The following is a 24,637-nucleotide window of genomic DNA, read 5'->3' as shown; positions in this document are numbered from 1 at the left end:
CCAGTCAGGATGAAATCGCTACATAGCTGATTTAGAAGAGCAAGAATTGGATGCAATGGACCAGTGTTGGTGGTCCACCAAATCCCATGTTGCAATGAAGTGGATGAGACCTCTGAAGAGATTCTTTGCCTCCATAGGGGCAGTCCTAAGAAGACTCTTACTGTGCTCAAGTAAGACCTCTGAGGTGTCCAAAGCAACATCCATGCGGAGATGGAGAAGTTCCGCTGACAAAGCCATGGACAACAATGAATGCCTCGATGTGTTGACCACTGCCTCCAAAATACTGTTGAGGGCCAATAGGGATAGAGATTCCTCTTTAAGCAGGCTAAATGAGGCTGCTGAAAAAAACATTAGCATGTTTATAAGTGACCTAGCCATAGAAATACCCACTTTGAGCTGCTTCCGCATCCATGGCAGGTGGTTTAGTGGGCCAGGATGGGGTGTGAACCTTATAACTAAAAGAAACTATCAAGGACTGCAATGTAGTAGGGGGAACAGACCACCCCAGATGTTGCCCGGCAAGTCTTGACCCTTGCTGAACCTTGAGAAAGCTCCTTGACTGTCACAGTGGGAGGGGAGTAACAGATCTGGTCTGAATTTGCCCCAGTAAGTTTCTCCAAGCTGGAAATAATTATGGAGTCAAAAGGATCTGAAAGTGTGGGACACAAACCACTAGGTAAGAGGCAGTAAACCTAATAAATTGCTTTATCAAATGACAAGGTCTTACCTTCAGCTTCCTTAACCGACTGTTGAGCAGGGGCAGGGGACCAAATAGGGGAAGTCACATTGGCCTGTTCTGTGTCAAACTCATGCAGAGACGAGGACAGAGAGTATATCCTCATCTTGTTCCCATCTTGGGAAGATGGATTATGCAACCCAATGTTTCTCTGTCTCTGAAGAGACACTGGTAGAAAAGAAACCTGAAGTGGTAATTCCTCTAGCTTAGTTAAGGGACTGGTATTCAAAGTGGTCTCCACAGGAGGTTTATGGCGACTCTCCAACTGCCTAGGGTGTATTGAGGAAGACTGTGTATTTTCTTCCTCTTACTGTGCCGAACTCTCACAAGACAATGAAGGTACACTGTCAGTAGCCCCAACATCACTAATATGCAGCCAAATTTTAGAACCCCAAGGATGCATGAAAGGAAAAGGACCAATGCTCCCCTGCATTGGAAAACCTGAAATCCCATAGGAATTATGAGGGATCAAAGGAAGGGGGGCATGTTGATCCAATCCCCTTCCTACACCTGGTGTATGCAAAGCTGGTCCCAATCCTTCATGGGTTGGAACGGTAATCTGAAGGAGGGGGGGCTCATCCCAAATCTGATTTCCATACTGACTGTAATTCCTTTTTCCTGGTGTTGGGTTCCTGGAGATCTGTAGGAGACCCCTTCCCCATACCTGATGGAAATGGATCTGTGGCTCAATCCAGTCACTGACAATTGGCCCCAGGATTTGGATGGGTCCTGCTCACCCAGGGCAAGACTCACAAACAGCCCTAACGAAGCTTTGGGCCACTAGAAGATGTTGCTCCACCTCTTGGCACAGAGGTACACAGACAAAGAGAACCCATTAATCTCTGAAGAAACCTTCTTCCTCCTCTTGCAAGTCCTATGATTTTCTGCCAGATTCCAAGTCTCATCTGGCCAAGGCTGCAAAACGGACAGCTGTATATCCTTTCACAATGAGTGAAAGTGGGATTTGTCCCCTTGGCTTTCCGGTGGCCACATGTTCCAACAGTTTGTCAAGACACAGTTCCTAATAAATTTTATTCAATTATATATGCTAAAAGAAGATGAATATAATGCAAATACAATCTTTTATTTCTTTGAATGCTAGGAAAATGTAAACTAATTATGCAATGCTAAATTAAGGTTTTAGCAATCGGAACTAAAATAAGGGGAAGCTACTTGTTCCTTGTGTAACAATAAGAAACAAATAACTAGTCAACCAGGCTTAAAAATGTAAAGGAATTATGGGGAAGAAAAAATAAACGACAGGGGTCATGATTGCTAATTTATTACAGAAGCCTATCAGAAAATAAACTGCCAATGTTTAATAACAGGGCATGTAATTAAAAAAGTAACAAATCATATGTGACCTGCTACTGCATATAAAAAGCATAATTCACTGTATGGATATGGTAAATTTATACATTAGGAACAATAAACTGAAAACGGGAGAGCCCAAGACTGCAATTATGCAATGATAGGCAAATTTATCATAACAATTAACCCACAGCTTACCAGAAGAAAAAAAACAAAACACACTCACCAATGGATAACTAAAAATAACAAATTAAACTGTCGTGGTATACACTATGTGTTCATAACAAATTATCTAAAAACTCGAAAGAGAGCTTAGCTACACAGTTGATAAAACTATATCAGGGTATAATCCTACATCTTAGAAGAATATAGCACAAGAACTAATCTAGTAATCTGCTAGCTGAACCATGAAGAAGTGGCTATCTTGTTCACATGAAGCAATATGAACCATCCTACATCACACCCAAGAGAAGAATAGTGAATTCGAGGCAAACGTCAGAGTGTGTGTGCCATACAGTAAAGTGTTCTAGAATTTTCTGATTCTCAATACTGTGAGGACCAAATTTCACCCACCCAGAAAAGCACGGCTATACAATAACAATAGGTAGGCTACTACTGATATTAAAATTGTCTTTAACTGGATTATAGAAAGACAGATGTTTAGATCAGATAATCCACCATCTCACAGTAAAGAAACTGGAATACGTAAGGACATACAGTGAAACTTGCCTTAGCAGCTACATTCATCAGAATGATATATACTCATCAAGGACAGTACCAAAAGATCCATTTTCTTAATTTCAAGTTGATTTTTAACTGTAATAATGATAATCTTTTGTGGTGACTTTAGTGTTCTTTATAGACATGTTTCACTGTGGCAGAGTTAAGGCAATACCTTTGATGTGCTGGTCCCTTTCACAACTGGAATTTTACTTGTTCTTCTATTCTCTTTCCTTTGTTGAGGCATACCTGCAATGTAATATCTTTCTGTCCGTAATGTGAGTTTTATTAGGTATTGCTTTAAGGGAATAAACTAAAGTTGCAAGAAGAGTTTCCTAATCAGCTGTCATATTCAACATCAAAGCAGAATAAAGATGATATAATCTGACCATGATTATCATTATATAAGGAATCAAGTAATTATGAAGACAGGCCAGGAGAGACTTATTTAGTAGTATCATAATGGGCATTTTACATTTTGGTAGCTGATTAAGGTCAACACTTTTTAATACATGACATGACAAATTTTTACCCATGTGTCAAATGCAAGTGTATGTGATGTGGTTAAAATTTAGGCAGTACAAATAATTTGAACTCTAACATGAACGATTTTACACAGAAAAATTAGCAAGCACAAACCAACGCTGGTAGCACCAATTATCAATTTTTGGAAATGCAATTACTAATGCTTTGGAAATACAATAACTATTTTACTGGAAATAAAACAGCAACACCATAAACAGTGACAAATACTGCAACTGCAGGTGCTGACAATTCCATCTCTGTATACACTGCCAACTTCAGCTGTGTGTTTTCCATAGCCTGCCTGATAACAGAAACACTTCCAAGCAGAGCTCTTTCAATGGTACATTATGGTGAGGTCCTGTGAAGAAACAGAATCTCAGATGTTCTGCACAAGATATATGACTGATCAAACAAAAGACAGTAGTTTGGGGAACCATGGCTACGTACTCAAGATTGATGATACCATAACTAACTCTGCTCCTCCATTCCCCAATTTCTTTTTAGAACTCTAATAATTACACAAAAAGAGGGTAAGAACATATGGTAAAGTGTAAATACTCCACATACAGCAAAAGCATCAAGCTTGAGGGTCTGGTTTGTAATAAATATATCTAGGCAACTGATAATTCAGTCTTGAGGCAAAATAGTTAATATCACATTAACCAAATTACATTACATTTCCTGGAAATCTTCAGGCCTCATGGTTTAATTAGTGCAATAGAACACTGGATTCCATCTTCAATGTGCCATGCAGATGACAAGTATTGAGCCAAATATATTTGGATTAACATCATTCATATATTCCAAAAATTCAGATCGAGTTCCTGAACCCAAGGCAATGCCCATTTAATTACTGTATGAGAGGGCAACACTATTATCCATAAGTAGTAGTACATGTACTTGCTAAACAAATATAAGGCTTGTATACAACTGTTGGTAAGAAGGCAAAATAGGCCACTTGCCAAAGTACAGCACTAGGGCACTCCTTGAGGTATGCCATTTTCTTTACGTTTGAGAAAAAAAGCATCCCTAAGGGGGGGGGGGGCAGGGTTCGAAGAGAATGATGGTATTGAACATGCTATCCTGAACCTTTGCATTTGGATACCAGGAAACCTGTTGTGGTCTGAAATTTTTAACCTAATTTCCAGATTTACCTTTGGCACGGTGAAATATTTACATTTCTTTAGCCGCATGAACTACATCTTACAAATGTATAATCCCTGGGATTGAGTTGATAGAACTTGGACAACTCTATCAAAAACTGCAATGAAGAACATCCAGCAGGTTCATTTGAGATGCTTTCTGTAAAGAGGCCTTCTACTTCATCCACCATTAGTGCCTGGGTGAATGAGTCATCATCACTGTTTTTTTTCTGGGAAGGGGGATGCCCTGTCACTGCTATCATCTTGGGATATTTTTGTGGTTATACAGCCAACAATTGACTTTGAAGTATTGTCATAGAGGGAGCTTTTGTAGCAGTAACACTGGGATGGTTTTTCAGACATGATTGCATCTTTTTGATATTGTTTGAAATAAACTGATAGAAGGATTCAAATGTCCACCATTTGAACAGTGGTGTTTGGTAACTGTTTTTGCAAATTCTTCAAAATGCATCATTTCATGCTGAAATTGGCATATTTCCTACATATGTATGGTCATAGAGACAATGTCCCACAGATATGCAACCCTTGGAACAACTTGGCTTTGTCTGTATAACAGGTAAATCTGAAACCTTTCTGTGGCCTTTTAGTAAGACCCCCCCTCAAGATTTTTTCATAAAACACCTTATTTTAGAATCATACATAATTTTAACTTATGTGGTGCTCTTAAAGTGAATAGAGCATATTTATTAGTGTTTTAGTACATATATACATTAATCTGAAAACACAAATTAGCAAATTAAGTTATGATAAGATATTTTTTGGTCCATTTTTACATCATGAAAATGAAATAGAAATAAAAATAAATTCTGATCATTATTTTGAGCAATATAACACATTTCTTGAATCAGATGCAATTTTGAAATGTGGTACTGAAGAGGGAAGGAACTGGCACAGAGTTGGTTCTCAATAAATATGAATGATTATGTTATTGTAGACGGACAATCTATTCTTTATAATGACAATATTCTCATTTATATTCACAAAGAAAATTGCATGTGTGAGGTTTCTTTTCTTCCAAATTCTGCAAAGTGATTAAACCATTTCCTCTTTTTTGCCAATACCAAGTATGTCAATATTGTTAATTTGTATACTTGTGTCTCTAGATGAGAATCCCACTCAAAGCAGATGGCCTGACATTGATAATATTTCAGTAATTATCACAGTTATATATGTCAAGTCTAGCCTCTAAAATATATTACATATAATAAAAATTTAATTTTTTTTACAACTTTGTAATAAATTTAGTTTAATGAGTAACATTACGTTTATATAATCCAATTACTTAGTATAAATGTCAACTTTTTTCATAAAATGAAATTTTTGTCTTTTTAATGCAATAAATGTCACACTCCTTCCGTTGTTTAATGTTTTTCAGTAGCTATGTGCCAGGATGGTTTACAGTTCTTGCTGTCACAGGTGATCTTCAGAAAAAGACATAATTCAAGGGTTTTACACAAATATTCCCACACATTTTGCCATTACATGTATTGGATAAAACAACACCAAAGTATTTAAAAAGCAGGTGTAGGTGAGTGTATATATTCGTTTTATGTATTTCTGCCAAAAATGTTGTGAAAAATCTGTGATGCCTGTATGCCAAATGGGCAGTTAAACTTTCAACAATGAATATATACTGATGTAATAATATCAACTTTTTACACATGAAAGCAGAGAAAGTACCAGTTGTAATGAGGTTGCCATTTTAAGATGTTAATCTTGATCACCAGCTCATGTATTGTTCTTTTACATTGTCACAACTGTTCATTTGCAGTTCACTGGTTATTTATCTGGTCAGTAAGCGACCATGTTGGTGTCACATGACTTATGACGCTGCTTGAAACAAAGAGGGCAAATTTGGATTTGCTAATTGAAATGATTGCTCTACAGCCTTCTGACAGGAGCCACAAAAACATGACCATCTTTGGTGTCATGAGCTCCAATAACATGCCCAACTTTGGGGTAATGTGCTCCAATAACATGCCCAACTTCATGGTCATGAACCATATCGTCACTAGATAGAGTTGCAATGAAGAGGGAGAAACAAACCATGCTAATCACAGCTCTGCAATCCATAACACGAGCTCCAATGACACACTTAATCCTAGCTTCATGAACCATATCAACATTAGATATAGTTGCATTGTTTATCATAAGAACGAAATAATGGCATGGTAGCAGCACTGACCAGTAAACTGTAACTTTGCTGTAGGAAGGAGTCACTGTACACAGAGTCAAAATAAAGGAAATAGTGCTAATACAAATCCAGCTGTCTATTTCTACAAGAGTCTTGAAATGCAAGGGGGAGACCCAAAACTAATGGAAAAACTACAAAAACTTCATTAGTAACTAAAACCATAAACTGACCATCACTCTGGACTTGAATACTAACTAGTCACTTGACCTATACATCATTCCAAGGCATCCCTTAGGGTTTGAAAGATTCAAAAAAATTTTTTTGAGAAAACAGAAAGTAACTTATGATGCAACAGGAATCTTTACCACCATAGCTTTCCTCAACTTTATGATGTCATTACTAAGTATGAAATCATACTGATGAAGACGTAAAGCCACCTAGCATGGCTTTTCTATCTATCTAACCATAGTTACCATAAATATTTATGTATAAGCCAAATAATTCAGGAAAACATAAAGGCCTGGAAGAAGGGGGTCAGTTTATCTGTAGGCCATGTTCTATTAGCTTGAAAGTTTTTAAGATTGTTTTTGCTGACTACCATTATGGCTGTAAATCTTGAGACACGAAGAAAAAAAAATTCTGTGTCCTAGATTTATATGCATGTAAAAAATACATTCTCTGTGTCCCAACACTTACTAAACTGTTATAAGTTACTAGATCACTTTTATTATTAATTTGCATGTGCATATTTTCTGGTTTCTCCAACATAAAATTAAATAAAGTTAAATAAATACTTCATAATTCATCAGCCAGTTTGAATTTACCTGGGAGACCAGGCTGTACTATAATATACAATATTTACACAGTGCAAATCTTGCTCAGCGTCACTTTAATCCTTGTTTATTCCCAAACATATTAGATGCAGATTTTGCTTTATTCATTGTTTCGACCAAATTGCATTCTTCCAGATAACACTTCAGCTAGTTGGTAATAGCCGTTTCATTTACATTGATCCACGTACTCATGAGTTACTCTTTTTCAATGATACAAGTGATGCTACAAATTGAGGTATTCTTTATGAAAAGGTACACACATACAATTGTGCAAGGCACATAACCAGCATACCTGTTACACATTCATGCAAGAATGGTAATAACAAAGGCAACAATTCTGAATATAGATCAACTAAATTCATCATCAATCTATTTTACTTTTGTGTTTTGGCTAAACAAAATCATAATTTTCCACACAATAGAAAGCTGGAAGTTTCGGTGTCTCTTTTGTTTGTAATTGACAGATTTGTCTTTTATTTTCTCGCAGCAAAATAGGCCAGTTTATCAATGAAACCCTGAAACTGGCTTGGGTTAAGAGGGAATTTTGACCAGCAACTATACCAGTACTTTGATGTGTGATTGGCTTTTACTCCATATATTAGCACAATTACTGTAGTTTTGTAAAACGAGGTGTAAGGTCACTTACATCAAAGCAAACTAAAACTCAGTTTTTACAGTATTAACACATTAACCCTGGCGATGAGTTAATGTGGCAGGAGGTAGTAGCTTACTGCCAAGCTCTGTAGCATCATGGTCATGTATGATGCACTAAAGTGGGGGTTTTTAAAGAAAGGTAGACAGTTGTAGCTTTACAATGATACCAAATAATCTGGAATTTCTGGTTGCACTACAAAATACAGAGGGAAAAGCGTCATTTTTTGGACCAGATTTTTTTCTACCCAAAATTTGCCTGTGGTCAGAATCCGATTTTGTGTCTGGATTTTAGACTTTTTGGTCTCAGATCTCAGGCAAACTGGTATGAACTACAAACAGACAGATGAACCTTTGCAAAAAGTAGGATAAGATGGGCACTTGGAATAAAGAGTGGTCTCTTAAAAAAATAATGGCTCTGTTTAGCAAAAGAAAACATTAAAAAAATATAAAATAAAAAAAATTTAAAAGAAAAAGAAACAAAAATAATAAAAAATCCAACTTTTACCCTTCTGTTCATGCGCGAGCCAAAGAGCCAATTAAAAACGATGTTTCTAACACAACTAGGCAGCATTTTATTGGAAGATCACCTGGAAGTTGGTGTTTTTGGATGTATTCATAAAGAGCTTTCAAAATGTGTTTCCTACTCAAATTTCAGGTGAAAACGATAAAAACCTCCAGGGGTTGATGTGTTAACATAATTTTTTCAATGTATTATTTCTGAAACTTCATTATTGTATTTTGGAGATATCATTAAAGTTTAGTGCAGTGGCGCCCAATGATTCGAATCAAAGGGATGAACTTCATTCAATGGAATATACTTTATTCAGCACTTGTTCAAACCCACAATGTACATGCGGTGGCACCATTATGTAAACATTCTCACTAGCCTAATTGTGAGTGTTGAATCAAACCCAAATGTTATTCATTGTTGTCATACTGGGATAACATTTTAATGAGTTAGGTATTTACAATTACAAGGCAAAATAAAAACAGAATTACTGGTGCAATGATATAAAAAGTCTAATGCAATAACACATAAACAAACAATAATCGAGTCAAAAGGGAGTGGTAGTGTTACAGCAACCCACAATTCTTCTCATTGTCTGATCAAGATATACACAAATCTGAATTAGGTAGAAACAATAAGAAAACAGAAACTTAAATAAATTTCATGACTTTTCAAACAAATTTACACCATTTCTATGTAATAATCATACATGCCAACCCCAAGAAAGGTATACGGGTAATCTTTGCTAATATAAATTTGCCTAAATAAAAGAATCTTGTGATGTCATTTTGGACTTGTGGGTCAGCTTATACGTGGGTCATGCACTTTTTAGTGTTTATACCTATTCTGTTTTTTTTTGGGGGCGTGGCATATGCAAATGGATCTATAGATGAGTATATATGGTAAGTGTGAAACATAGAGACTTATTGTTGAAATAATTTTCACATGTGAAAAATATATCCTTATACTTTCATGTGAAAATATAAAATTTCCCAATCATGCTATGCATCTTTTAAATGTGTGTATACCTGCAGTAATGAAGAAAAAAAAGAAAAAAGAATACCTTGTGAGCTAGAACAAATAAATAGAAACTGCCTTACATATCAGACATGGAAATTAATATCTGATAATGAAATCTGACCAGATGCCATTGGTGTCTCACTGAAGCTATTTCCCCTTACTACCTTGAGAACAACGACACAAACCCTTTGTGATACATTGATCAACTGGACTTGCATTGTTCTCAGATAGGGTCAAATAGTTTACAAAATGACAAATATGTAATTTACTGTGACTGATTATGTCAATCCAATCCTACTGCTTTCTTAAGTTTAGTATATTTTATGATCAGGCTATGATAGTAAGGTGAATTTATGAAAATGGGGATGGGGTGTGTATTGTGCTGAAGAGTGAGTTTAATCTTCTAAACTTCAATTTTGGAGCAAGTTTTTGTATAATATTAAAAAACATTATTTTCCTATGTTAATGTCAGATATATTTCATCTTGTGGTACCAAAAACTATATATTTTAAATTACGGCTTCACCACTTGTTAAAATATTATGTTTCTGGTACCACACGAAGAAATATATCTGGTATTTATGTAGGAAAAGAATATATATATATATATATCCTCTTGTACATAAAAAGTAAAATCTTGTACATGCAAATAAATTAAATCTTTCAGTTTATCATATACTGTATTTGTTTTTGAATGGGAAAAAAAATCTGAGACAATTCAAGAATGCAGTTATCTTGAAATAACAATATACCAAAAATGTTTGTAATTATACCTTTATGAAGCTTATCATTTGGAGCCTTTCTTGATCTTGCCTTGTTTTCCTTTGATGATAACATCTCAAAGGATTCACTAAGCTGCATGTGAGTTTCCTTACCCATGTTGGCATGGATTTCATCATCAAAATAAAACTCTTCCACTTCATGTGAACCAATCTGCTCTACCTTTTCTTTACATCCTTTTACTTTAAATATGTTTTTAGCTTTTTTCTTTTCTACTCCTCTCTGATAAGTTGAATCTGAAAAAGAATAACACTGAAACATGTACACCACTCCCTCGATGATACGCGAGTTACTGAGGGACCTCCAACAATTGACAAAAATTGCTTTGTCATAGAGAAAACCGTGGCAGGGGGGAGAAGCAGCGTTAGGGAACTTTGCTGTTTAATGACTGATTCCTCATTTTACAATCACATCGAAAATAATTTTTAATAATGCAATTTTTCTAATGAAGTTGTTCATTATTCAGTTTAATAATATTTATTTTCAAAATGTCCAACATACGAAAGATCGTTCCAACTGGTTTCAACAACCATCATGTTTACCTGAAAAATCTGTGTATTACGTCACTACTTTTTGTTTTCTTGATTTGTCTGGTTCCCATAGTGGTGTTTAATAGTATTCTGCCAAATCAGGAGTCCACAGAGCGGGGAACTAGACTAACTGTTGATACACCACCAAACAAGATTCCTTTTTGTTTAAAACAAGCAACATTTATTTCATGAGACAAAAGTCTACGTCGAAACTCAATTTTTATATTGTTCAATTAGTACAATATTGATGTTGTGATTTCATTGGAAGTAATAATGACTTTTTTTATCATCCTTGAGGATATCTCTAAGTGTCAGTTCAAGAATTCTCTGAAACTCGCTTGCCCACAATGGTCTGTATCTATGAAATCAAGCTCTTTATTTTACGAAGTATTCATTTCGCTTGGCTGCCTTGTTATCTTTGATCACGGTTATGAAAGAGTTGGTTAATTTAAGGCAGTTTATGTTACATACACAGTAAGATTTATAACAGTGTTCGATTGATCAAATGAAGTGAGTTCACCAGACATACGACCGGGGCTGCTAGATTTTGAGTTTGTAGGATTTTCGTGCCTTTTAACTTTTCTTTTATTCCACCTCCTTTATTTGAATCAAAAGACATAATTAACGTGATAATACAAAGGAGGCCAGCTTCCAGCTTTTAATTCAGTGCAACAATACAACAAATACTTCTGCAAGTCAGTTATCGAAAGACAGTCGGCACTTAATCAGTTTCTCAGAGAAACACTCACGGACATAGCTATTATGGTGGATTGATGCATTTTGCATTTAATTACAAGAGGACACATTGCATTTATGATGATTACACTTAAAAGTAACTAAAAGATAGAACTAGAACATAAATTTCAATTTAAAAAAAACATTTTTAATTTGTATTTATTTATTAAAGCACTGCCTCCACTTGGTGTGACATTCTCATTGATCGAAATTTCCTTACATATTGTTAATTGTGGTTTACTAGGAATGTTGCTTGGAAAAAAAATGTAAAAATTGTATGACCTATTTTTAAATTTGATATTTCATAGTGTTGGTTAGAATTCCCAGGTCCTATCTACCATTTTTGATGATAAAATGAGCGATACATCAAAGTTTTTGTTACCAATTTTTATCACAATTTTTTTCAAGTTCAACAAATAGGGATCAATTTTTGGGGTATTTTTGGGTTTAAAAAATGGGATCCACACCTGACCACATGTTATAAGTGGGTTCGCGAGTTAACAGGGCACAAGTTAATGAGGGAGTGGTGTATACAGTAGTCCAAAGCTAAAATGAACCAGTAGTACCTATTCAACACTGTGAGGAAAATGATACTGCCTCCAATGTAGTATATTTACAGCCTTTGATCACATCACTGCTTAAGCATCAGAAGTATCATGATATCACTTTTGTATTTTTGTTACTGATCAACGTCAAAGGTGAATATGCCACATGACTTTGTCCTCAAATCACATGTGCAATGCATGAAAATTACCAAACAGATACACATGCAAAAGGATGGTCATGTAGGATAGAACACATAAACCTAGTTCAGTAACCAACAAAACTGCTATTATAATACTAATCTACATGGATACAGAATAGACACAATGTAGATACGATATGGGTATGATGTGAGTATAAACACATCAATGACCATGTAAACGTCCATCTTCTACTGACCACTGTCATGATTTGCATCAATGCTCAAGTGATAATACTGGAGACAACTATTATTGGAATTTTATTTCAGACACTGAGCAGGCATACCATAATCAGTGCACCAACTGGGCACAGCATAATTGGTGGATTAATTGGTTTGAGAGCTCACTATTCAAACTCTGTTTCTTTCTGGATTTCATTTACTTTTTTACATCTTCTGCCATCAGTTTGACTTCTTAAAATACTCTTAGTTTTACAATAAGCATCTGCTGAAATCATTGCAAGTATTATGAACTTATTTACTGGCTCTGAAAGATTATCTTTGATTTCTGATATTCTTTTATCTAGATCTAATATTTTAAGCTTAATATCATCTCATCCAAGCATCACTGACTTAAACACTCTCAATTATAGGCTGCAGACCTTTTTTGTCGATATCAGTTGTTTCTATGGACTTAATCGTATCATTTTAGATTGTGGATCTATCTGCTTGATACCAGATGTTTCATACAGATTAGCAAATCTTTGAGCATTCCATACCTGATATAGTCCAGTTGAGCTGGTTCCATATATTTATTGGACTTCTTGCATAGGAATGGAACCAAGCAGACATCGTATTTCCACAATAGTCTGTGGTGGAAAGTCTGCTTGTTTTTTGGGGGGGGCATTTATACATTATATGTTTACCATGAAAATTACTATTCTTATACTGCCTGTAAATCCATTATCTCCGGTTCCAAATCCATGCTAAAAGTTGCTGGTGGTTTTCCATTTCTGTCAACACCATGTTGAACCCAGTCATTCTAATTGTTTATTCCTCAATATTTGTATTAAGACTGCTTTCTGCTGCTGCGAGAAGTATGGAAAAGACATGTATTCATGGATGCAGCTGTAATGGGATTACATTACCTACACCTCCAGTCCCACCAGTTACTACTGATATGGGTCCAACAATTCTGATTGGTGTGCCTATAATAGTTAATGTAGGTATGATTCCCACCACACCAAGGCCAACACTGGTTGCTGCAGCAATTCTGCGAATAGCATTTGAGAACATACACACATTTATATTTCATGAGTAGTGCAGACTCTGCAGTTCTCTTGGCAATTTCATCTTGCAGCATTTGTGCCACTTCAATTATATTCTTGTGTTAGTAGCTTTGAGCATCTACCATAGTTATTATACTTATACTGTCAACTTTATAACTAATTACTCAACAGGCTGACATTGTTCAGGTACAACAAGTGTACACCTTTCCAAGCAAGCACTTTTTCACTTGTATATAACTGACATACGATCACATAAATATTTTCTGGAGGAATATTCAAATCTCAGACAATTGTATGTTCCTTGAGTTTGGCACCACGTTCATTCAGAAACACACTGATTAAGCTTTAGTGTTTTGTCTCTAACAATTGTTTTTATTCAAGAATTGTTATGCAATCAAGTACATCCTTGTAAAATAAAATTCAATATCTTCCTCTTTATAACTGAGTCAATGCTGGTTCAACATATTCGCTGGGAAATGTCACTAGAATGAATTCAGTTGTGAATTTCACTTCACTGTTGTAGAGGCAGTCTTTGGCTTATTTTACACCTTACAGTGGTCTCTTTTTGTCTGGTGTGTTCACTTTTTATGCAACAATTTTAAGCTGGCCTCGATCTGGAGGGTGCACATCAATGGGGTGGTCCCAACAGTTGATTTCTATCTTGCCATCGAGTAGATTACATTCAAGTGTATATGAGGATCTGGTAACACAATTTATAAGTAGATATTTGTTGACAAGTGGAACAAAATTACTATTGATGTTAGCATCTGCTGTCATCTCATCCACCACCACTTCAGTGAATTCTGCAACATCATCATCATGTGGGTATTGAGAATCCATCACATTATGTATAATAAATCTTAAACACCAATGACAAAGACGGTTACATACCCACCCCGATAATTGCTGATTCCCTTCAAGCTGAATTTCATATCTGGTGATTAATAATTTTGATACTATAAGTGTGAAAAAATTCGGACAAATACCAATGCTGGTTTTGTTCATATGTGATATTTGTGGTAGCATTAATTATTTATTACCACCACCATTTGACTCCACCTACCATTATTTCTAGTTATAAACAAGTACATTCTGGACTTGTGCACTTTCAAGATGTGGCATTTAGATCTAGCAAAATCATTGTCAAGAACTGAAAACATGTCAGTCATTTGTAAAGGTTACCATGTAAGTTTTTTCCTTTACTTTGCTGATTAATATTCCTTGAATTTCGTTCCATGAAGTTACTGTGTGGTGGTGGGGGAACCTCTGTGACTTTAACATTCACATATTGTTTCATCTCTGTATTAGCAGTGTCAGTGTAATTGTTGATAAACTTAACCAACACACCTGTGTCTCTGATTCCCCAAATTTCATTGATTTTTGCCAGATTTATTTGTCCATGGCACCTCACAGCTTCAAAACAACAACTTGAATGTCCACATTAGAAGTTCATAGTTTTCCAGTCAGATTGTATGAAATCTCAGGAGAAGGAAAACTCTGATTCCAAACCTCTGCTGCCTTGTGGCTATACCCACTCATGGGAAAGGCTAAGGGAGTAAACCCCGACAGAAAATCCGGAGATGGAGTCCCTAAGGCGGTATGACATTGACTTCAACGTCATTCCGGCAACTCCTGCGATGCCGTTGGTGCCAAGCTGTATCGGCATTCGTCATTCCCTTGGGCACACCAGCTGCATGGAGAGGGGGGGATCTGCTGCATGGGCAACAGCTGATTCTCCATACCACCCTGCCCAGGCTTCATAGCTCCACTGGAGAGGACACTCCAGCGTCGTCGTACGGCGTCGGCACAACACGAGAAGTAGCAGTTTACCGGTTCTAAGTCAAAGCTCGATTGGCGTAGAGCTTGGTGCCAGGGGTTACTTCCGATGGTGGGAGAGATCACCAGGTCTCACTGGACAGCTACCGCCCACCTCAAGCTGGGCAGCCCCCAGTCAGTAAGGTGCTGCCCGCCATGGCCTGCCTGCTTCACTGGGTGCGTGGAGCTTAGAGAACCATCTCGACAAGTGGGCCACAAAACTCTGCACCAGGAAAGACTAAAAGAAGAAATAAAAAGACTCCAACTCTTCGTTTTGCAACCTGGAACATCAGGACCATGTGTCCTGGATTGACCACTGACCTACAGCAGATCGACGATGCACGGAAGACTGCCGTCATTGACAGAGAACTCTCCCGACTGAACATCGACATTGCCTGCCTCCAGGAGACCCGACTGGCTGACAGCGGCACCATCAGGGAAGAATATTACACATTCTTTTGGCAGGAGAAGCCCTTGGATGGACCTAGGCAGTATGGTGTAGGCTTTGCCGTCAAGAACATGCTAATCGCCTTCATTGAACCTCCATCATCAGGTACTGAGAGAATCCTTGCCCTCCGGCTGTCAACATCCTTAGGCCCGGTCAACATCTTCAGTGTGTCCGCCCCAACCCTCTGCTCCACCTACGAGGAGAAAGACAAGTTTTATGAGGCTCTGGATCAGGCAATATCCAGTATCCCCAACAATGAAAGCCTTTACTTACTAGGAGACTTCAATGCTAGAGTGGGAGGTGACCATGAGGCCTGGTCCACCTGTCTCGGTTTTTACGGAAGGGGCAAGATCAACAAGAATGGTCAGCGACTGCTGGAGATGTGCTGCTCCCACAGCCTATGTGTGACCAACACTTTCTTCAAATGCAAGGAGATCCACCAGGTGTCATGGAGACACCCACATTCATGCCACTGGCACCAGCTAGACCTCGTCATCACCAGGCATGCAGAACTGGCCAGTGTCCTCCTTACCCGCAGCTACCACAGTGCTGATTGTGACACGGACCATTCCCTCGTGGCCAGCAAGGTGCGAATATTACCCAAGAAGCTGCACCACGCCAAGAAGAAGGGTCACCCACGCATCAACACCTGCTGTGCAAGCAACCCAGAGAAAACACAGCAGTTCATCAGCAAACTCAAGGAAGCCCTCACCAAAGTGACACCTGATGACACCATTGACTCCAAGTGGTCCCATATCCGTGACTCTGTGTACAATTCAGCCATCACAGCTTACGGGAAGAAGGAGCGAAAGAATGTCGACTGGTATGAGGCAAACTGGGAGGAGATGGAGCCCGTGACTGAGGCAAAGAGGAAAGCCCTCCTGGCATACAAGGCTGCACCTAGCCCCAGAACACTACAAGCCCTCAGGATTGCAAGGAATAATGTCCAGAAGACCGCCCGCCGCTGTGCCAACACCTACTGGCTGAACCTTTGCAACAGTATACAGACAGCTGCTGACACCGGAGATACAAGAGGAATGTATGAGGGTATCAAAAAGGCGACAGGCCCCCCCCCAGCTACAAGACCGCCCCCCTCAAGTCCAAGACGGGTGAAGTCATCACAGACCAGGGGAAACAACTGCAGCGATGGGTTGAGCACTATCTCAAACTATATGCAACCCAAAACAATGTCACTGGAACTGCCCTGGACGCCATTCCAGACCTGCCTGTCATGGAGGAGCTAGACACACAGCCCACCCTGGAAGAGCTCGGAAAAGCCATCGATTGCCTTGCCTGTGGGAAGGCTCCTGGAAGCGACGGCATTCCGCCTGAAGTCCTCAAGAGTGGAAAACCAGCACTGCTCCAGCCCCTACACACACTCCTCTGCCTTTGCTGGGAACAGGAATACATCCCACAGGACATGCATGACGCCAACATCGTCACTTTGTACAAAAACAAAGGAGACCGTAGCAACTGCAACAACTATCGGGGCATCTCCCTCCTCAGCATCGTCGGAAAGGCTTTCGCCCGTGTTGCCTTGGCGCGCTTGCAGATCCTAGCCTCCCGCGTCTACCCAGAGTCCCAGTGTGGACTTCGAGCTGGCAGGTCAACTGTAGACATGATCTTCTCACTACGTCAGTACAGGAGAAGTGTCGCGAGCAGCAGATACCCCTCTACACTGCCTTCATAGACATGACGAAGGCGTTTGACATGGTTAGTCGGAGTGGACTCTTCAGACTCCTGCAGAAGATCGGCTGCCCCCCACGTCTGCTTGCTGTCATTATGTCGTTCCACGAAAACATGCACAGCACAGTGTGCTTCAATGGCACAACATCTGTTGTATTCCCAGTCATTAGCGGAGTCAAACAAGGCTGTGTCCTTGCACCAACGCTCTTTGCCATCTTCTTCTCCATGCTTCTCCAGTACGCATTCAAGGACTGCAGCGAGGGAGTGTACATCCATACCAGGGCTGATGGCAAGCTGTTCAACATCGCCCGTCTCCGTGCTAAGACTAAAGTCACAGAGGTACTCATCCGTGAATTGCTCTTTGCCGACGATGCTGCCTTGACATCACACACAGAAGATGGACTTCAGCAGCTGGTATGCCGCCTCTCCCATGCATGTAAGGAATTTGGACTGACCATCAGTTTGAAGAAAACGAATGTCATGGCACAGGACACAGACTCCCCTCCCTCTGTCTCCATCGATGGGTACAATTTGGAAGTTGTCGAGAACTTCACATACCTCGGGTCTAACATCTCCAGCTCACTCTCCATTGATTCTGAGGTGGGCGGCAGGATTGCCAAGGCAGCAGCAGTGATGGCCAGACTTAACCAGAGGGTCTGGAACAACCCCAACCTCACAGAGAAGACCAAACTGCGTGTCTACCAAGCCTGCATGCTCAGCTCACTTCTCTACAGCAGCGAAACATGGACCACCTATGCAAGACACGAGAGGAAATTCAACAGCTTCCACCTGAGATGTCTGCGGCGCATTCTGCACATCCAGTGGCAGGACAAAGTACCCAACACAGAGGTTCTAGAACGCACCAACATGAACAGCATGTTCTCCATACTCAGCGAGAGGCGCCTTTGCTGGCTCGGCCAAGTCAAGAGAATGGACCCAGGTCGCATTCCCAAGGACCTGTTATATGGGGAGTTAGCAGAAGGTGCACGACCAACTGGACGACCACATCTACGCTACAGAGATGTTTGCAAGAAGGATATGAAGACAGCAAACATCAATGTCAATGACTGGGAGAGCTGTGCAAACAACCGTTCCAGCTGGCGTCTAGCTGTCAGGCAGGGAGTTCAAAATGCAGAGGAAAAGAGAAGAATAAAACAAGCTGAAAAGAGAGCTAAAAAGAAGGATAAGCAAAAGCATACTTTGGAGCTACGCCATCGTCTCCCGTAGATGGACGGATGCCAAGAAGGTATGAAATCTCAAGCTCACCAAGGTTGATGTCAACAACAATCCATTGTGGTGGCAAACCTGTTCAGATCCACTTCAGCACTGTGACTGGTTTAGAAGCATCCTGAAATATTTAACATTTTGTATACTGTTAAGTGTACTTTCTAAGTGATAATCTAAAATCATCAAGTACATGTGGTGTTGGTGAATACTTGAGTGCACTCAATGCTTCAAGAAAAAGTTGTCCATGTATTGGGACATCCAGCCAAGTTTGTAATGGCAGCATTTAACAAAAAGTGACAGCACAAGCAAGTACAAGTCAGAATATCAAAGATGTTTAGGAGATACCACATTTGTGACCCAAAGAGTCCCAAGTCCAATTGATGAATCCAGGTTAACGATACAGGTTTCCGCTGTAAAGGGAATCATGCCCTACTGCATTGTCGTGCTTTACAGTTAACATGACTGTTTGGCTCTGAAAATAACCTTGTGAACATCTCTACAAAATCTGAATATATGACAGAGAAATTGCATATGAAAACATAAATGAGCCTTCATTAATTGTACTCGAGGCTGAGCAAATTCAATGTAAGTTGGTGCTAATTACATCTGGTATTTCAGCAGTTATTGTATTGTTTCTGATATTTCCAAAGGTATATGGTTTATGATCTGCAGCATCCAATGAGTCCTTATAAAACATCATAAATGGGACAGCTGACTTTGCATAATCATAGATATATCTGGCAAGGCTGATAATTGCCATGGCAATGTCAACATTGTCAAGAGTTGCTTCGATTTCCTTTCTGTCAATGAAATAACGTGTGCTTTCAAACAATGCCACTGTTAAAACCTTGACATCAACACCACGTCTATCTTTGCTAGACAAGGTTCTGATATGTTAACCCTATCTACACCTTGGCAGATCAATCAGATATTTCAGTGCTTTGTCTTAGTGAGCTATTGGATTTCTTGAGTTGTCTCCCCTATTATGTGATGCCAACTAACCAACAGCATTTAAACATGGATGCATTGTTCATCGACCGAAAATAGTGCAAGCAACTGACTTCAAAAGTATACTTCGTAAGTTTAACATCAAAAGTATTAAGTTACCAGAGAGAAACCATTACAGGTTTATATGATGGAAAGGATGTATTTGTACAAACATGGACCAGCAGTAGAAAATTGCTCATTTATGTATCAATTCCAGTTGTGTGCTGCCCTTGTCTCAATCATGTAGGAACAGTGTACAAATTTGAACAACTTGATTTTGGGAGGATGCGGTGGCTTGCGGCATCCAATGAAATTCACATACCCAAAGCACTAAAATATTGTATCCATCTGCCAAGGTATAGATAGGGTTAACACATTATAGCTTTGGCTAGCGAAGATGCACCAGGTCATCATCCATTACCAATTTTTCCCAATTTCCAAGGAGACCTCACATGGAAGAAAATACTGAAATGTATCCTGCACATGTAATTCTATTTTTGAAGGAATGTGGTCCTGAGCTGGATATGGATAAATACTGAAAATCTCTGGTTATGTGATCTACCCTCCTGAGTATGCCATGACCCACGTGCAATCTGGTATATCTTGAAGTTTTACCATTGATACTTTAATATTAGTGGTTTTGTCTAATTCTTTTGCATGAAAGCAGCAATCTGCTACCCATTACCATCTTTGGAATTGCTGAATAGGCTATATGTTGTTAAGCAGCTTTGTTGATGATGCAGCTGCCATGATGGCAAGAATAAACCATCTGTATCTTAATTCAAAATTTTTTGAGAATTCAATCTTATCTTTTGAGGTTTTCTTGGTGTACTCAAGGTAAAGTTTTTTGAGACTGGTTAGTAGCAAATGCTTTTTTTAAAAATATTCTTTAGAATCATTAACCCCTACTTGTTACATACTCCTTCTTGTGAGGGTATATGCAGGAATATTCATGAAACAGATAAAAATCCACAACTTTGTTATAGTCACTCCCTGGGAAATGCTTCTCTGTTGTTTAGTATTGGGATCATTACCAATTGGGATTACCTTCTTTAGCTGCCTGGCTGTCTATACTACATATTCTATAACACTGAATTCCTGAGTGGTCCTCTCCTTTGTTCAGCTGTTTGGTGTTAGGGCAATAACCTGATCTTTTCTTCTCACACAGAAACTTTTATTTTGTCTTTCAGAAGAGCAATCAGCCTATTCAGGTCACTACCAGGGTCACTCTCATTCTTTGTTGACTGAAGGTATGTCATTTCCACCTTTCTGCTGTCTGATATTATATAAGGCTGAGTAATAGATGTCATGAAAAGGTATACAATCAGTTTTGTTAAGAGAGTCAACTGATGTTTTCACTGGATGATATTCTTCATCATCATTTCTGTCTCAGAATGACTTTCTCTTTTACTGTTATTTCTTTTACAACATAAAGGCAATGCTTTATCACAGGCTTTAAGTGTAGCTGCTGGGCTGTTTTTATCTTACAGACTCTGTAAAGCATGAAATCAAATGATTCTTTACTTGAAACTTTTATTTCAGCTAAGCTATTTCATTGTGTTTCTCTGCAAAAATTTGCACAATTACAATAATGAATCATTAAATAAGAGATTCATTGGCCAGTTACTGTAGATAAGACATGTATTCAGAAAAAAAGATCACACATGCAAAAATTATATGGGTAATCAAATCATATAGTTCCTCAAAAGATTTTGAACAAAACTAACAATGTATTATATTGACCCAGACTTGTACAAGTTTACTCTTATATCTAAACAGAATTTCAAACTTGTGATGTCCTTCTTATGCACAGAAAATGGATCCTAGCAGTATTTCATTCAGTTTTCATAACATGTTAAGAACACCTTTTCATTATGGAGGCATGTTTAATTGTGGTTTTCAAACTGAATTCCACGTTGCCATTGCAGCAGTTCCTTATTTTCTTGCTTGAGCTTGGAAACAATAATAAATCCTGTTTTTCTAGAGAATGTCAAGTTATGACACTCCACATTTAGGCATTTCCCTATTTGACATGAAGAACTGCCTGAAACCATCTTGATCCTTTCCCAAAGTAGATTAATTTGTCAATGACAGCATGATTGGCTGATAAAGCAGCAGGGAAGTCGTACAGACCAGGTGGCTCAGATAAATTTAAGCCTCCCACACAACATTTCTCCGTAGAAGCCTCAGATTGCAAAAATAAACCTTCCTGCGCAAATTAATCCGCAAAATTTCAACCCAAAGTGCATTTTCAGGCATAAAAAAAAACAGCATTTTTTTGGGGGGGGTATTGTAAAATTTATTTGTGATTGCAAGATTGGGCTGCGGATATTAATTTTATTTCACAATAAAACAATATCTTTGAAAATAAGATGAGCCGGAAAACTAGCACAGTTGGAGAACCTCATTCTGCCAGATTAGCGCGAGAGCAATTAGCGGCATTAAAGAAGTTTATTCCGACAAAACAATTATTTAAGAAAAATGTTCGTGGTTACGAAGATATGCAACATGGAATTTTAGAAACTTCGGCAAAATGGTTGAAGCCAGTTACTAAAACAATTGAACAAACTGTATATGGTGACGAAAAAGATAAGGAAGATGAGGAAGCCAGAAAACGTGGAATTTTTCGTGCGTTGAAAGGTATTGAGGAGCAATCACGAACATTACCCGATCGATTAGCAATAGCAGCAGCGGCAGCGCAACAGGGTGGACAACCTGCAATTGCCTTTAAAGTAGGTCGTAAAGGAAAAACTGAAGCAAGACCTAGAGGGAGAAAACCTGGAGTAAAAAAAAGGAAATTTGATATCGATGATTTAAGAGAAAATTTCACCGATGAGGGATGGAATATAATATCACAACCGCTATCTACGATATATAGTTTAGATCAATTTGGTCAACTTGCTGAAGATATGTTCAGTATTCGAAATGACTATTTGTCTGATATAGGAAGAGGAAGATATCCAACTCGTAAAAGTTGGTTTAGTATGTTATTTAGAATTTATGATGGAAAAACGCAAGCGAGTGAAAGGGATCCATCTTTTAGAAGATTTATGGCAGCAGCAGACGATAGATATGATCATAATAAACAAATGGCGGAAGAAAGAAAACAGCAAGAGAAAGAAAGAAAACAGCAAGAGAAAGAAAGAAAACAACAAGAAAGAAAAGAAAAAACTAAAACACGAGGAAGAAAAGCAGCACCACAGGAAGATATTCAACTACAGGAGCCAATATTTCAACCAGAGGAATTAGGAGCTAGACCAAAGGAAGATATTCCACCACAGAAAAAAGAAAGAAAATCAAGAAAGAAAAAAGATCAGAGTGATGAACCAATAATTGTTCCCGAATATGTACCATCATCGGCTAGTAGTTCGTTTACAATTGATCCTAGTGTATCAGCGGATAATTATTTGAATATAGGAAGATTGTATTTACTTAGCAACTATGATTCAGTAGTTCAAATGACTGCGGATGATTCTACGGAAAATAAAAGATTCTTTTTGCGAAAAGAATTTGATGCTGATAAAGTTAAAACTGTTGATTGGTATGCGATAATGTATTTTGGTAGTTTAGGAAAACCAGTAAGATATTCCGATGAAGATTTTGGGAAATTTATATCGGATGTTGGTAATTACAGAATAGAGTTATCAGAGGGAAAAGCAATAGCAAGAGCAAGAGCAAGAGAATTTTTAGCAACACCTAAAAAGGATATTCCTGCATCAGCATACTCCTACCTCGATCCATTACCTACAGATGTTTCTACTTTATTACAACCTCTTCCTCCTCGTCCCACTCCTCTTTCATTACCTACAGGTAAGGAAAGTTCGCCACCTGAGAGAAGTGGTACTCCTGAAAAGGCTCAACTGAGTAATCTTCTTACTATAAGGGAAAAATATCCTAAACAAGATAGTCCTACAAGGGATTTGCCACCGAAGTCATCGTCGTCAGGGACATCTTCAACGCCGTCAGATGAAGTATTTTACGTAACGCCATTGGAATCTCCAGAAACAAAAAAAACAGGAAGCGGATATTCAGTTTGTCCCGATAGTGTTGTCAACGATGTATCTCGCCTCGAAGTATTAATCGGAGGAAAACGAGCCGGAAATAACTCTCGTGAGATAGTCAACGAAGCATCAGATATTTGTCAGCGATTATTCCGTGGTGGTATCATCGATTCTCACATTTACAAGGAGTTTGTCGATGAACTCATCGATTAAATCAACACAATTGAAATAATATGATTATTCATAAACATCAGCGCAGACCTAATCAGGTCCGCATAGTAAACTCTCGATTGCCAGTGTACAAATATATTCACGGCAATGGATTCGGCGATATCATTGGAAGTCTTGTCACGCGAGTAATACCTAAAATTGGACCCGTGATTAAGCAATTTGGGTTGAAAGCGATAGGAAAGATAGGTGAGACTGCTGTTTCTGGTATCGGTAATTTGGCCAGTAAAGGCTTCAACGCTATCAAAGATAAAATATTAAGTTTAGTACGTAAAAAGCAACCCGTCAAATTACCCATTACCAGCGAAATGCCACCTGAAGTCAGTAAGGCCATAAATGATGCGGCAAATAAAAAAATAAATGATCTAGCACAGGAAGCTGCTATAACAAATCTAGCGCAGGAAGTTGCTAATACAAATCTAGCGCAGAATGTTGATAGGACAAATCTAGCAAATACAAGTTTTGTTTCAGGTGATGGTCTTCGTTTTAGACGATATTATTAATAATAAATGTTCGCACAAGTGTCAAATGAAGTATTTGACATGGATGAACCAGTAGGTAGGGATACATCAGTGCGAGATTTCCAGTATTTCTCGTACGAGGTAGTTGAGCCAGATTCAAGAAAT

The 24,637-nt window shown here is 38.4% G+C and overlaps 1 protein-coding gene across 6 annotated transcripts in view; it reads right to left on the bottom strand.

Annotated features, from left to right (window-relative positions):
* Positions 1–24,637, bottom strand: part of LOC149803274 (uncharacterized) — a 386,506-nt gene that overhangs the window by 5,560 nt on the left and 356,309 nt on the right. For all 6 annotated transcript variants that reach the window (XM_089952942.1, XM_089952943.1, XM_089952944.1 and 3 more), the window contains 2 exons: positions 10,377–10,619; positions 2,943–3,016 (listed from right to left, as the gene is read on the bottom strand). In XM_089952942.1, the coding sequence (XP_089809068.1) occupies positions 2,943–3,016; positions 10,377–10,619 (317 nt within the window). The remainder of the gene's footprint in view (positions 1–2,942; positions 3,017–10,376; positions 10,620–24,637) is intronic.

Source organism: Sinohyriopsis cumingii, chromosome 3, assembly GCF_028554795.1.
Source record: "Sinohyriopsis cumingii isolate HCF-2022 chromosome 3, ASM2855479v2, whole genome shotgun sequence".
Classification (NCBI taxonomy): domain Eukaryota; kingdom Metazoa; phylum Mollusca; class Bivalvia; order Unionida; family Unionidae; genus Sinohyriopsis; species Sinohyriopsis cumingii.
Note: the sequence above shows the minus strand (reverse complement) of the source record. Positions and strands in the feature narration are given on the sequence as shown.